This window comes from Neopelma chrysocephalum, unplaced genomic scaffold (assembly GCF_003984885.1).
Source record: "Neopelma chrysocephalum unplaced genomic scaffold, ASM398488v2 Primary Assembly neopelma1_65c, whole genome shotgun sequence".
NCBI lineage: Eukaryota > Metazoa > Chordata > Aves > Passeriformes > Pipridae > Neopelma > Neopelma chrysocephalum.
The window spans coordinates 977,718-992,318 of record NW_020897724.1 but is presented as its reverse complement, the minus strand read 5'-3'; the positions used below and the strand labels follow the sequence as shown (position 1 = coordinate 992,318).

The 14,601-nt window shown below is 41.8% G+C and overlaps 2 protein-coding genes across 7 annotated transcripts in view; one reads left to right on the top strand and one right to left on the bottom strand.

Annotated features, from left to right (window-relative positions):
- Nucleotides 1-13,682, bottom strand: part of TNFRSF17 (TNF receptor superfamily member 17) — a 17,226-nt gene extending 3,544 nt beyond the window's left edge. For 2 of the 6 annotated variants that reach the window (XM_027684276.1, XM_027684275.1), the window contains exons 1-4: nt 12,458-12,698; nt 6,651-6,739; nt 2,087-2,153; nt 909-1,032 (exon numbers count right to left, since the gene is read on the bottom strand). The gene's annotated coding sequence lies outside the window, so the exon portion shown is untranslated. Of the gene's footprint in view, nt 1-908; nt 1,033-1,183; nt 1,262-2,086; nt 2,154-6,650; nt 6,740-12,457; nt 12,699-13,657 lie in introns of those variants that run through there. The other 4 variants (XM_027684271.1, XM_027684270.1, XM_027684272.1 and 1 more) reach the window with 4 other exon arrangements.
- GSPT1 (G1 to S phase transition 1) overlaps nt 12,857-14,601 on the top strand; it is a 22,643-nt gene continuing 20,898 nt past the window's right edge. Inside the window, exon 1 of the mRNA XM_027684266.1 lies at nt 12,857-13,281. Within this exon, the coding sequence (XP_027540067.1) occupies nt 12,981-13,281 (301 nt within the window). The 5' untranslated portion in view covers nt 12,857-12,980. The remainder of the gene's footprint in view (nt 13,282-14,601) is intronic.

Genomic DNA, 14,601 nt, shown 5'->3' with positions numbered 1-14,601 from the left:
ATCATTCGTGTTTCTGATGAAGCTTGTGCACAGAGTAATTTGAGTCTTTGGTTTTAAGATGCTGTTTAACCTTTTCAGTCAAGGAGAGGACAGTCACATTCTCAACAGTGATCTCCGCATGGCAGATACTTGTGGAAGTATCTTCACAGTAGTGAAGTGAATTTCAGGACAGACAAGCTGGGTCCAACACTTTAAGCTTTTATCAGTATAATTCCATTGACTTCAGTGAAAGATCCCAGCCTGTGCTGCACTCCTGGATTGTGTTTTCCCATGTGCAAAAACTTACATTTGCCTTCGTTGGACTCTGTTATGTACTCCTGCTCTACTTGTTACTGTAATGTATCCTACAACTGATACCTACTAGATATAATGTGGTACTACTCATAAAAACCGTGAAGAAGGGGCTTAATAAGAGATATGTTGATCTAAAAACAAGGAAAGAAATAATAAGATATGTCTACAGTGGGTGTAGACACTGCTTATAACATTTTTTCTGTAAGCAAACGTTGCTATACCCAAATATGATTTCTAAATTCCAGGGGGAATGTACAGAAGTTGTCAACACAACCACCATTTAAATTAACAAAACAATAAGAATACTTTCTCTGGTGCAGTTGATGCAGACATGATTTCAACCCTGAAACTTAGAAATTTCACTTCTGAAGTCTGGAAAGATAACCAGTTTTATAGCTCAGATTCCTCTGAGGCTCAAAAGCAAGTCTGAAATCAAACTTGAGGCTTCTGTGCTCCACTAAAGCAAGGAAAAATACATCATTGGTAATATACAGGCAAAATACATTCCAAAAGATATTATTATGCAACAGATGTTGATGAATTATTTCTGGAAAATTAGATGGCTCTCAAAATACCACTCAAGAATTTTTCTATAACTGTCTTAAATAACTCACATAGGTCTAAGGTAACCTGGACTGGTCTGAATCATTTTAGGATGGCCTGGTGAAACAAAGAGTTATAAGTTTACAATGTGGACCAGCCTTTTCTTTTCCAGATTGTACTACCCTAGTGGATGTTCTAAAAAAAATAGGAAAAAACCACACACACATACACAAATAAAACAAACAAACAACATTTCAGTGAGGTGCAAGATACCCATTCTATTTCTAAGTTTGAAGCTCGTGTGATTAAATCAACATTGCTTTTCTCAAGTAGATTAAGAAATTACCATTTGTGGCAAAGTCACTGAAGTCTTGATGTGTTCAGTGAAAAGAACCCAAAGGTGCTGCTCTTGCTGAGGGTGTCACTGGGAATACAAAGCAGCTCAGAGGGGTAGTGGAAGCAGGCAGGCGATGGCAACCTTGCATAGTTTTATGTCTTCCAGGCAATGCACGATCTTCCCCTTTCCATAACCCTCTGCACATGTTTTGACAGGGCAACACTCACAGTAGTTTGGAAGAAATTGCACAGACCAGATGATATTTGAAGAAACACAAAAACAGAGATTCTCAAGGCATGTTATAAATTCAGTGCTGTTATGTGGAACATTTTGAAGATGATCTATTGGTGCTTCCCAGTAGATGTAACCCAAATATAGGACTTCTGGGAAAAATACTAAAGAGAGGACTGTAAGACTCTACATTACTTTGTGAGACAACTATCACTTAAAGTAACTTAATGCTATAATTCCTATTACAGGTAATGTTATTAGAGTCTTCACAACTACTTTGCTTTTTGCTAATAAATTCTTTCCTCTGTTTTCCTAGTGCAGAAGAAGTGCATCTGTTTTTTCTTGTTGGCAAGAGCTTTTCTTGTCTACACAAAATACATCTCTCTCCAAAACAGCATCCTGTCACTGAACTTTAGTCCATCTGCTGTGTGATATGCAGAAGTGTTAACATAGTGATTCCTAAAATATTTTGTCACCCAAATGTAGTGAGATATATTCTAAATCAGATTGGTTTTGCACAGAAATGATTCACGTCTAGTTAGTAAGACTGGTCTGGAGGTCACCAAAGATGTCATTAGATTATATAGAGCTAAGCTGATTAAATGTCTTGGTGTTAGTGAAAGGGATAGTCCTGGTCTTCTCTCTGTACTCTGAAGCACCAGGAAGGGCTCTGGGGCTTACCTGACCACATGGCAAGCAGCTTTAATTCCTTAATGCAGGCAGTTCCCAGAGTTTTACTTCCTAGGGCCTGGAAAAAAGGGCCAGAAACAAAACAGGAAAAAAAAGAAACAGTTGATTACCTTGTGGGGATGTGAAACTAAGTCCACCATGGAAGTACACATTTGGTGAACTAATTCACCAATGTCTTAATTTGAAAAGTCTTGTCTCTAAGTACAGTAGAAATTAATTTGTGTCTAATTACTTGATATTGTATGTATGGGATGCTAAGATATTGTGGCAGATATGCTTTCACTCTCAGCTGGCCAGAAACAGTTTTCCTACATGGCTAGTTAGAGTTCAAACATATTTATCATAAGACAAGAAGTAAATACAAAGAAGTCTCATATTTTCAATCAAACTCTGGGAAACTTCCCCCCAATTAAAAGGCTAAATACAGCTCATTTCATCAGAGCTCTGGAGAATGATGCTGTCTCTTACAGCAGTAATTTTCCTCCCACAGTTGGAGTACTATTTCCCAAAGCTTACAGCCCTTAGGGGTAAACTAATTCCCAAAACACAAATCCTTGATTATTAAGCAATATATTTTTCACACATAGGAAACTGGGGAGCAATGAGAGTAAAGGGTCTTTAATGTGCCATTCATACAAACAACCACCATACAAGTCACAGCCTCTCCTCCTGTACTATTTACAGTTCCATTGAAGTATGGAATGACAAAACAGGGGCAAAATATGGTTAGAAAAACTGCGAGGAATTACAGTTGTCACAGCCTGTTGCCTTTGTTCTCTGCACATCCTAACATTCAGAAGTCCTACTTCATAAGGGTGTGAAAGCAGGCGTATAATCAGAAGATCATCATAAGCAATAGTTCCCACTGAGAGATCTTGCCACACATCTAAAACACACGGTATTTCAAAATCTGTGTCCAGGAGTAAGGAATACATTTTCTGTCTTAACAATATTCTTGTACAACCTTCAATTCTGAGCAATTTGATGTAAGGAAGTTAACATTATTTTAAAAAACCTAAAACTTTAAGCATTTTGTTGGGAGAAGCGTACCATACCAACTGGCTTTAATATGAGAGAAGTAATACCTGAATTTAGAAGCTGTTTATGAAGTAGAATATTGGATTCAGCCAATAAATGAAACAAAACCAAGAAGCATTAAGAATAAATTCATTAAGTGACATTAAGATAAGGATATTGTCACTTAGAAACTGTAGTTATGTTATGTTAATAATTTATCCACTGTCTTGTATAATACACATTAAATCCCCTAAGCAGAACACTATTTTGTTCTTTGTAGTGTTCAAACACACGCACACAAATATGTGATGGATGGAATGATGGTTTTCCTACAGTGATGTTTACCTTTAGGGAATAATAAATATATGCCTTATTTACCAGCAAAGTTACATTTCAGCTTTTTTTCTCTTATGGGATTTACAGAGCTTGCTTTGGCTTTCCATAATTACCTGTTGATAGAAATAAATGCTTTCTCCTTGTCATTTGATTTTGCTCCAAAAGGATGACAGAAATTAGCAGAGTTGTACAAAATAAGAAAGGATTTATCAAATACAATAATCAGTCATTTAACCATAGATCCACAAGGTGTTGCCAGGGAGGTATTTTTGCAGTTACATTACTGTAACATAAGTTTAAAAGCTCCCCAAGATTTCCTCTAAGGATGATATATTTCAGACAGGTTAAACTGGCCTGCTGGAGTTGACATTATTACTGAGAGTAATGGGAAATAAACTTAAGAAGGGAAGTGTCAACTGCAGAAACGACAGGGGAAAAAAAAAAGAAACGGAAAACAAATTCTCGGATTTGCTTCTAAAATGTTTCTGTCTGACTCAGGAGTGACACCTGGGGACAATTTATAAATACTTATTAGCTCTCCTAATGTGATTCTCAATCACTGGCAACTCTTCTCTGAACTACAAATCTGCATTGGGAAGCAGTAAAACATCTGTTTGTTGTTTAGAAGAATAATTTCAGCATACTGTCAGTTCTAGTAGGGTATCAAACTACTGAACAGGATTTCAAGAAATCAAATGATTTTTACTGGTGAAGGGAGAACAGGTAGGAAACAGCACAGCAGAGACCAGGAGGTAGTACTTTGGAGTTGTACACAAACATACACACACACACTCTAGATTTACAACCTTCTATATGTGAGCAGAGCATCCACAGTTCCATGTCGCTTTGGCAGAATACAGGCACACCAAGCACTGAACATGAACCCAAATTTGACTGTTGTTTTCCTTAAATATCTGGAGAAACCCAAGACTGCCAGAAATCCTTATCAGTGCTCATTTCTAACATGTGAAATTGGTATTATGTGACAGAAAATAGTCACCTGAAAAAAGTAAGGAGAATTCTATCTTTCATTATTTAATTTGAAAAAAGCATCAAAGCCAAAATAATAAAATGAAAACTCTGAAGGGAAAAATGGAAACAAGTAGTACACTCATGTCAATAATTAAACATAAAGATTGAAATTAATCTGTCACAGAACAGTACCTTAAGGTCTATTTACCACACATAACTTCAGGAACCAAATTTTGTTCCGGCACTGCTTGGGGTTTCTCTGTTCATGCCCATGCCAGCTTTTTTGCCTGAATGTACTTGAGAAATTCTGCTGGCATAATTACATAGCACTTAGCAAGAGAAAGAGGGTTTTCTGCTACGACTGTTACATTCCCTTAACAAACAACACTAGCTGGGCTGACAAAGGAATTCTTCTGGCTGTATAGTTGCTTCTACATTGGTGGGTTTGTGCTGGCACAGCTCTTTTTTTTCACTCACTGAGGCAACTGACCTACACTGTCAAATCTTATAGCACAGCCTTGGTCTGAGTCCTCTCCAGGTCTCTAAAGCTATTTACAGACTAAGTCCAAAGAAAAAAAAAATCCCTTAAAAAAATCTCATCTCAACAATCCTAAAAATCTGTGAGATCAATGTACATACTAAAAAACCACTACTTTTTCTTCCCAAAAGTTACCACACTTCAAGGACCAGCAGCTCTTACAGACCATCACCTCCTAAAAAAGCGGTGAAACTTTCTGAAATGGTTCTTTTCAGAAATGCCTATTTTGTGAAGTGTCTGCTTCAGCTGTATGGCTGGGAGGAGATAAGCTGCTCTAGGAATGGGGTACACAGTGCTAGTAAAGAAAAGGAAGGAGCTATTAAAGGATTCATCATATTCATTAACTTTTACAAGCTGCACAGAACAATGCTCTTTTTAGACAAAATATTGTTTAATGTCTTTTGCACACAGGGCAAAATCAAGAACAATGTGCATTTTGTCTGTTTGGTTCAGCACATTTTAATTAGATGGCTGCTTTGAAACGAGTGATGTTGCTGTTGCTACATCTACTATTTCCAAAAAAGATTAAAGAACAAAACAACCGAAGAGAAAAATGTTCCTTTAAAATAGTAATTAAAATAACAATAGTATAAACATTATCAACTGAATCACAGACAACTTCTGTGTCCCCTACAATGCTCAAAGCTGACTTAGCTGGGAACCAACTCGTGGCAGTGCTAACCCTTTGGAGAAAGAAGATACCTTTTCATTTTTCTGACATTTCACATGTGCCAAAATAGTTATGTAACTACTAAGGACAATAAATAAAACAGTAATTGTGCAAGTTTGGATTAAGCCAATGCTTGTTAGAATGCCAGTGACATTTTTATGTTGGTGCAATAGTTTTTACAGAATGTAAACATCTTCTTTTTCCTTCATTTCTTCATGTAAGCACTTCATTTTGTGTTGGAAAAATAATCTCTCATGCACTAGTATTTTAGTGTCCACTTTGCAAGTGGACAAAACAAACTAAAAGTAATCAGTGGTATAATGCAAACAGGAGTAATGGAGTTACAATTAAAATAAATGTGCATGAACAACTAGGAGTGATTTGAAGTGCTTGGCATACACTAAAGTCTAACATGAATTTTTCTTCTGGTAACTTAAACCAAATTCTCCAGCTATTCAGTGTTTGTGGAGAAGTTTAGGTAACACACAATCACTTTTTTCAAATTCTCCTGTACAGCATCACAGTGCCAATATGTGCTCTCTCTTAAGACAGGAGGAAAATTGTAATTGATTTAGCCATGGCCATTCCAGAATAATTCCCCGTGCAAATTGCCTTCTCTGCAATAAGAATACTGGCACAGAATACTTCTGGAGTAATTAGGCCTATTTAGAAACAAGCTCACTATTTCATTCTCACAATTTCATAATGAAGTAATTATTTTCTGCAACAATGTTAACATGTTAACTTGCCATAGAAGAACAGCTTTAAAAATCCCATGACACTGTTATTCTTTCTTCATAACAATAATGCCATTCTGCTTTAGTCATTAATGAAACTAAAATCCTAAGGGATCTCTAATGGACAACATGCTCCCTCAACTGGAATTCCGGAGAATTAAGAAGGTGAAAAGAAAGCACATGAAAATCCCACATGGAACTAGTTTTCTATTCCCATCTCCCTCAAGGCAGACAGTCGGCATGGAAAACTTTCCATATGAAACAGAAGTGTTATAAAACTCTTACCACATTCATAAGGCAGGAGATCTTATGGAGATATTATGGAATCCAACAGTGGACATGGCAGCTTTGAGCTTCTCGGTGTCAGGGAGTCACTGCAGTAAGAAAGGGTGTGAATAAGCAGCATGTTCCATACCCTGCATTAACACCCTGTATTGATATTTTCAGTGCTAAGTTCAACACTTTCATTATCTCAAAAACACTCTTTATTAACTCTCCAGAAAAATTTGCACAAGACACAGTTGAATTCTGTTTGATAGTGGAGAATCTCCTTAGAATCACAGAATCATTGAGCTGTTCGGGTTGGAAAAGACCTCTAAGATCCTCAAGTCCAGCCATTCCCCCAGCACCGCCAAGTCCACCACTAACCATGTCCCCAAGTGCCACATTTGTGGGTCTTTTAAATCCCTCCAGGGATGGTGACTCCACCACTTTCAGTGCTTGGCAACCATTTTGGTGAAGAAATTTTTCCTGATATCCAATCTAAACCTCCTCTGGCACAACTAGAGGCTTTTTCCTCTTGTCCTATCACTTGTTACTTGTGAGACCAACCCCCACCTGGCTACACCCTCCATTTAGAGAGCAATAAGGTCCCCCCTGAGCCTCCTTTCCTCCAGACTAAACACTCCCAGCTCCCTCAGCCACTCCTCATAAGACTCATAAGACCCTTCCCCAGCCCCGTTGCCCTTCCCTGGACGTGATCCAGCACCTCAATGTCCTTCTTGTCATGAGGAACCCAGAACTGGACACAGCACTCGAGGTGTCTCACCAGTGCCCAGCACAGGGGGGACGATCAGTGCCCTGGTCCTGCTGCCACACTGTTTCTGGTGCCTCGTGCATCTGTGTCACACTACAAGTCCCACTTTAAATGGCAGCCCCTTTGCTGCATTGTCTCACCTGTCAAGGTAAGACAATATATCAAGCTACAAGGCTGACAATTTAATGGTACCTAGAATTGCAAATTCTCTTTGTTACTTGTCTCCTGTTAAAACAATACAAGCTTACAGCCTGTGGAAAAACATCTTCTGAGGATGTGGTACTTGAAAGTTATCATTGTTGCTCTGTCAATTTAGCATCCCAGCCCCTGAGATTCTCAAATTTGTCTCAGGTCACAGGGAGCAAAACTATCCCATGTTTCCTTTTATCACTTCCAAGGAATCTATAATCTCCACATTCTACACGTGTATAGGTGAAAACAGATTTACTTTAAGGAAGCAGAATGTAATTTTCTAATCGAAATGTTGCTAATCTAGGTGAAAGCATAAGAGCTGTTGAACAGAGGTCTGGATTGTACTTAACAAGATTTATTTTCACCTCCTTCATGCAGCTCATGTATTTTAACCGACCCGATGCCTCCTCCCACCGATGCTACACCTGGCTTTCAGATCTCTGAAACCACCAGTCTCTGCCTCTCTTCAAAACAGATCCCCTCCTGTCTCTAACCTTTCTAATCCTCTCTCAGCCACTGTTCACATCATTAGTGATCTCATCCTTCCCTTCCTTGATGCGCGTTCCTTGCTCAGCACATTCCTTCCACATTAAGCAATTCCTTCTGCTGTTTACAACACTTTAAGCTGTCAGAAGGTTTATAAACCATCTATAGGTTCTTCACAATGTGCACACCTAAACCCCCATCTTTGTTTATTCTCAGCACATAATAAACAGTTTTGACAGTAAACTACTTACCTAACCCACCCTCCTCCTCCTGTTTTTCAGTCTGGAGGCTCATAAGATCAAAACCACAGAAGAAATTCTGTCTAAGGAGTAACTGCAATGACTGTGCATTCAGAGAAAGGCATCCTAAACAAAAAACCAGCCAGCACTCAACGTACAGATCTTTCAGATCTGAACAACACAGGATAACTAAGCAACAGATCACCCAGCTGAGGACTCTGAGCCTCCAGTTAAAGCCACCTGAAAAAAAGGATGGTTCTTGTAAAAAGAAGACCTTTCAGTCGTTATTTTTAGAGAGGAAGAAAGGCTGTGTTTACATATAAAACTGAGAGACACGACTACCTTGGAAAATAATGAGCTGAGCACATGAATTGTTTGAGAGATGAGAAGATGGATACAGGGAAATATAAACTGGTGTTTTGGTGTACAGATCCATGCATTTCTTTTGCTATCTAAAGTAAAAAAAAATAGGTTTATGTCCCTTTTGAAGCTTGCAGTATGTGTTCAATTGCTCCAAAAGAAAGGCTTTAACTCTAGATTGGAGTCCTCACAAAGAAGAATCCAGCTCAGAAGTACTCAGCATCAACACTCAATGAAATGTGTAAGAGTTAAGTTGCTAAATTCTTTTGCAAACTTGGAGTAATTTTACAATGGATTGTGAAAGAGAGCTTATCCTCCGGCACTACATTTGGAAAACCAAAAAAGACTTTTATTTGAAACTCTTTCAATCAAATAGCTTAAAATACATTACTGTGAGACAACACATAGCAGTTCTGTCCGTGTCCGGCAGAGGGAGAGGAACAGGGCGAAAGAGCATTTGTTAAATAGCAGCGCTAGAACAAACAAATCAGTGAAAAGATATTTCCAGGGGAAGATACCTTAGTTTGGATTACACTTGTGTAAATATAAAAGCCTCTTTATGGTTCACTTATACTTACAGGAACCCAGCAAAGCTTAGAGCAGATTTGGCTCTTGACAAAGCCATCAGGCTGAAACATCGTTGTGTTTTCTGTTCTTGAGATCTCAGCTACATCTTCACAGATTTGTCAAACTTTAAGAATATTAGTTTATCATCTCCGGGCACCTAGTCAAACTTTTAATAATTTCCTTCTTACCTCCTGTCTTTTCTTTCTCCCGAGTAAATAACCTGTTCTTTTGGCTTTGTTTTTGAAGGCTCATTATGACTTCAAAGCAATTCCAAATATCAGGCTACTCATTTAAGTTAGTAACTACTGTGTTACTGCAAGTAACAACATATTTGAATCACTTTAAATTTCAGGGCATGGCTCACAGTGCGTCAGCTGGATTTCAGCTTCCTGGCCTACCAGAAAGGGAAGTTGTATTCCTTTCCTGCTCCTCCCAATCCCAGCCAAAAGGTTTTTTTCCTGATGTCAAGGCAAACTGAGTCAATTCACTCATAACCCAGCACCCTAAAACTACTCTCCTTCCCTTTTAAGACTGCTGCTGGTTTGTGGAGTTTGATAAGTCACATGTAGGCAGTGAGGAGGGGACTGTTTGAAGCTGTTAACCTGTTTGAAGCCTTCTAATGAAATATATCTTTCTCTTATGCTTCAGTTCACCTGAATAAAGCATTGGTATTGCACAGGTGTACCTGCCAGGGTGTAAAGTGCTTATGAGAATCCTGGAGAGAAGGTACTACTAAAGTACAGCCCACTATTCCTAATATCCTGTGAATGAGGTCCTTCATTTCACTGCCACAGGACTGATTTACCACAGGTTGCAAAGTAGTGGTGAAGCTCCCTTGAGATAGTTTATGATGTGAGTAGCTTGCTGTCACCAAAGGAGGTCCTGTTCCACATTCTTACTTTATACCAGCTCTGGCATTTGTCAAATGCCTCTTAGTTGATTCATCTCAGTAGCCCAGGAAGAAAAAGAAAGTGGATTTTTCTGTAGCTAAATTTAATGAGCTAGACTGACTCAGCAAAGGGTCTAACACAGCAGCACAAGGATGGTGGAACTGTGATGATGGGGGGACAGTTTCTCTGCACCCCAGTCCCCACATGTTAACCCTAAGGTGGGCCAGACTCTCCTTTTCTAAGCAGTGCATTGATAATTTACATCAGTCATGATGTGAAGGTGGATTTATATGCATGGTTCTCAATAAAAAAGCTTTTTAGTAATTATTAAATGAAGAGCTGGCATATTTATTCTAAGTATTTCAATGCAAAAGAGATTTAAACAAGAAAAGCTTTTATAGTGCCTTAAAAGCTCAAGAGCGGAACCATTTACACTCCAGTAGATATTTTGCCAGTAAGATTATCATGACTCCACTTAGGTTTTGCTTTGAGTACCAGTTGTTCCTAAGTGGAAAAACAAACTACTAGCCCTGTTAAAAATTTAGTGTTTGAGTTTACACAATTCCTGTGTGCAGCAGCCTGCAAAACAGGTTTGTACACTCTGAAGGACATCTGGCATCTTCTGAAATTCTATGGACTAATTGTTTATATCCTAGCAAGTACCTAGGGAATAAGTACCTGACCGGGAGGAAAGAAAGGTTGGGTAACACAACCAATACTAATTTTTGTCTATGTCTTGTCTGTGCTGGTAGTCTTAAAGTAAGTCTTAACTGTTCTGAAAATTCAGCCCCTGCCTCCAGTTCAGCCTTTCCTGACTTGTAGGCTGTGTCAGGGCTCAAACAAAACACAAGCTTGCAATGCAGCATTGCAGTCATTAAACCTGAGCTGTTAAATGCTCAGAGTGACAGTAAATAACAAGCCAGTGGGTCAGCAGAATGCATGAAGCTTGCTTTCCACTGGCGTTTTCTCTGTTATTCAACACTAGTAACCCATGAGCTCCATTGCTCAAAATGCTGTTACCTTGTTTCCATACTAAATGAAATGTATCAGACACCTACTAGTTTATAAATGCCACTTAACAAACAAAGGTTAGTATTAAAAAAAAGAAAACCAAAACAAACACAACTCATTGTATATTACTTTTTTATATTACTTTGTTTGTTTTTTAAACAGAAACATGATTGCTACACACGGATGAGAAACTTACCTGCAGTTTAACAAAATTCTAAATATTACAGTAAAACAGGTGAGAGTCTTGCTTAATTATATTCAATTTGAACAATACAGACTGTGGCAATTTGCGTCTGAAAACTGGCAAGGAGCTCGGCATCGGAGAACCACTAGAGAGTGGCTTTTGCAGGGTTTTTAAAACTCGTTCTTTCGGCTCTGGTGAAGGCAAACTCTTGGTGATGCTTGAAGAAAAGACTTTAACTTAGCAGAATGGTATAGTCTCTCATGTGAAATACACTTTTTCTTCCAAAATTAATTTTTGTGGTGTTAGTGGGGACATTTTTCTTATTATTTTTATAAGGGCTGCCCTGTACAGTTTTCCCTAGATATGATCAGCTGGAAGCCCATATTTCCACAAACACATGTAGAATTTTTTGCTTGCCAAGGGTGTACATGTTGCTGCTGGTGTGCAGCAAGAAACCCTCTGGTCCTTGTGTCAGGATTATGCCACCAAAATGACCCTTCAGGAGACTTGGTGTTCTCCAATCAAAACTGCACCGGATTCTGTCCCAAATGGAGACCTTTATATTGCAGTTCTAACCCCATCTGCTTTCAAAACAACTCTGTAATCTGTCCTACAGCGTTGTAATAAAAATACTGCTGCAGATGACTCAGTCCTTGCACGTCAGCACTCCAAGAAACTCCCTTCTCCCAAGGACTTGCTCTGTCTACTTATAAAACACTCACACTGAACCTGACAAGATGAAATGCTGCCACAGTAGTAACCAAATTCTGCTTGTTTCCCCTCTGTCCCTCACTGTTTCTTCCAAATACATCCAACTTCAAGCAATAATTTCAGGTTTGTTGAGGTTGGTTGTTTTTAATAACTTCTAATAGTCACACCAGTCAAGGGCCTCAGTATTTGACAAGTACTGCTGAATCTGGCTTAACTGGATCGTTTCTTAAATGATAATAACCAAGTCAAAGTGTGCTGAATTAGCAAAATTGGGACTTTTCACGCATCCTGCCAACTTTTGGCTGGGCAGGTACAGCAGCGTTGCCTGTGGCATCCCGAGGGAGCACGTGTGGGAGCTTTCATCTGGGCACTTTCCTGGCGCAGCGCAGGTGCTGTCAGTGTCTGTCACTCTGCACCTGTGCTGTCCAGGACGAGCACTGCGCGGTTTTACACGGATGGAAGTTCATCAGGGCGGTCCCCGCGGGCCGAGCGGTCCCGTCCCCCTCAGGCGTTCGCGCCACTCCCGGTCCGTGCCCTCCTGGAGGGGGGCGGGGCCGGCAGCGACGCACGGCGCGCATAGAACCTGACGGGAGTTGTAGTCCCTCCGCGCACTGAGAACTCAGGCAACTCCATTTCCCGTCTGTCCCGGGGAGGCGGGACGAATGGGTTCGCGCGTTGCCTGATGGGAGTTGTAGTTCTGGCGCCGCGCCTCGGCCGTGCGTCGAGGCGAGACCCCGAGGAGATAAAAACTACGGCGATGGCGGCCGGGGAGGCTGCCGGGAGCGGGTACGGCAGCCGCGGGCGGCCACGCTGCGCTCGCGTCGGGGCGGCGGAGCACACGCGGAATCGGCGGAGCGAGTGCTGAGTCGGTGCCGCCGCCGGCTCCCCCCTCACCCGGGAGACGCTTCGGGGCGCGGAGCCTTGTGGGGCCGCCACAAAATGGAGGCGAACGGCAGCGGCAGCGGCAGCAGCAGTGACTCGGCCCCCGACTGCTGGGACCAGGCGGACATCGAGACGGGCAGCGGCGCCGGCCCGGGCTGCGCCCCGCCGGCCGCGGAGGCCGAGGCGCAGCAGGAGCTGCTCGGGGCGGCCTTCAGCCGGCAGCTGAACGTCAACGCCAAGCCCTTCGTGCCCAACGTCCACGCCGCCGAGTTCGTGCCGTCCTTCCTGCGGGGCGGCCCCGCGCCCGGCCTGCCGCCGCCCTCGCCCCCGCCCGGCCTCCCGCCGCCGCCGCCACACGGTACCCGCGGGGCCGGGGCCATGTTGGGAGCGCGCCGGGCCCGCGGGGCCGGGGAAGGGCCGCGCCGGGCCGGGCCGGGGGGGACCAGGGGCACCGGGGGGCGGCAGCGGGACCCCACCGCGGGAGGGTCTCGGCAGCGGGAGGGGCACGGCCGGGGGGCTTCGCGCTGAGGGGCTGGGCCGGGCCCTGAGGAGCCGGGGAGCAGCGCTGGGGGCAGCGGGTGAGGGAGCCCCCGAGCCCGGGGGGGGCCCGGCGGGGTCTGCAGGTGGCGGGGGCTCTGCGGGGCCGGGCCGGGCGCGGGCGTCGTGCCCAGGAATGGGGGTGCTGGTTGGGGTGCTCTGGCTGCGTGCGGGTTCCCTGTGCGTTTCTCTGGTACCTTTACTCGCAAAGGGTCACCCATGACGAGAGGAAACCTTCCCAAAGCACGACAGGAGTTGTCGGAGGTTATGGTGGTCATAAATTTGGTGTTGCTGGGGAGAACAGCACTGCCTCGGCCACCAGTGGCTCGGATGTGTCTTAAATGTCTTTTTGAGGATTATATCAAGTAGTTATTTTTTTCCAACCTAATGCTGATAAAGGATTAGCAGGGAAGGGAGTTATGTCCAGCTGGCTTCAGTGAATGGAATAACTTGAAATTTACCCTGCTTTTAATTTCAAAGGATCTTTGTGTACGCAACCAATGTTTATACTAGATTTACTTTGCATATGGGAAATGAAAGGAGAGCTACTTTTTCATTTCCAGCTCCAAACTGAAGGTCCTTCCAAATATCAGACATGCTGGTTAACTTTGTGGTAGCATTTTAATGTCACTACTGCAGCTAAGGAGTTTAAAGCCTTCCTATTTTTTCTCTAATTTTTTTAAATTATTCCTGTTGGTATAATATGAATCAAGCTAGTGTTCTAGGTATTTATCTAGTAATTTAATTTCACTAAAGAGACTACTTGTTACATTATATTTGCACAATTTCCTGTTGGCTGTGGCTTATTATTTATTGTGCTCTGCTTTAACACATTAATTAGTCTTGCTCTCCCTAGTACCTAAAGTTATCAGGTGTGTACAAGTAAAAACTATAACTTTCATATATGAAGCTTTAAAATTTTCATAGCAGAATATTATAACCTGTTTCTGATGGTAGAGCAAATGTTGGATTATGTGTTCGCTAGCGCTGCTCAGCACTCCTGATTTTTATCGCAAGTTGTAGCTCATGTACTATGCAGGCAAAATATAAGTGCATTAAAATATACTTCCAAGAAGCCATGGGCAGACCCTTGGATTCCATTTAGAATAAATATACATGTTTAAGTTCACAGGTGTAAGGG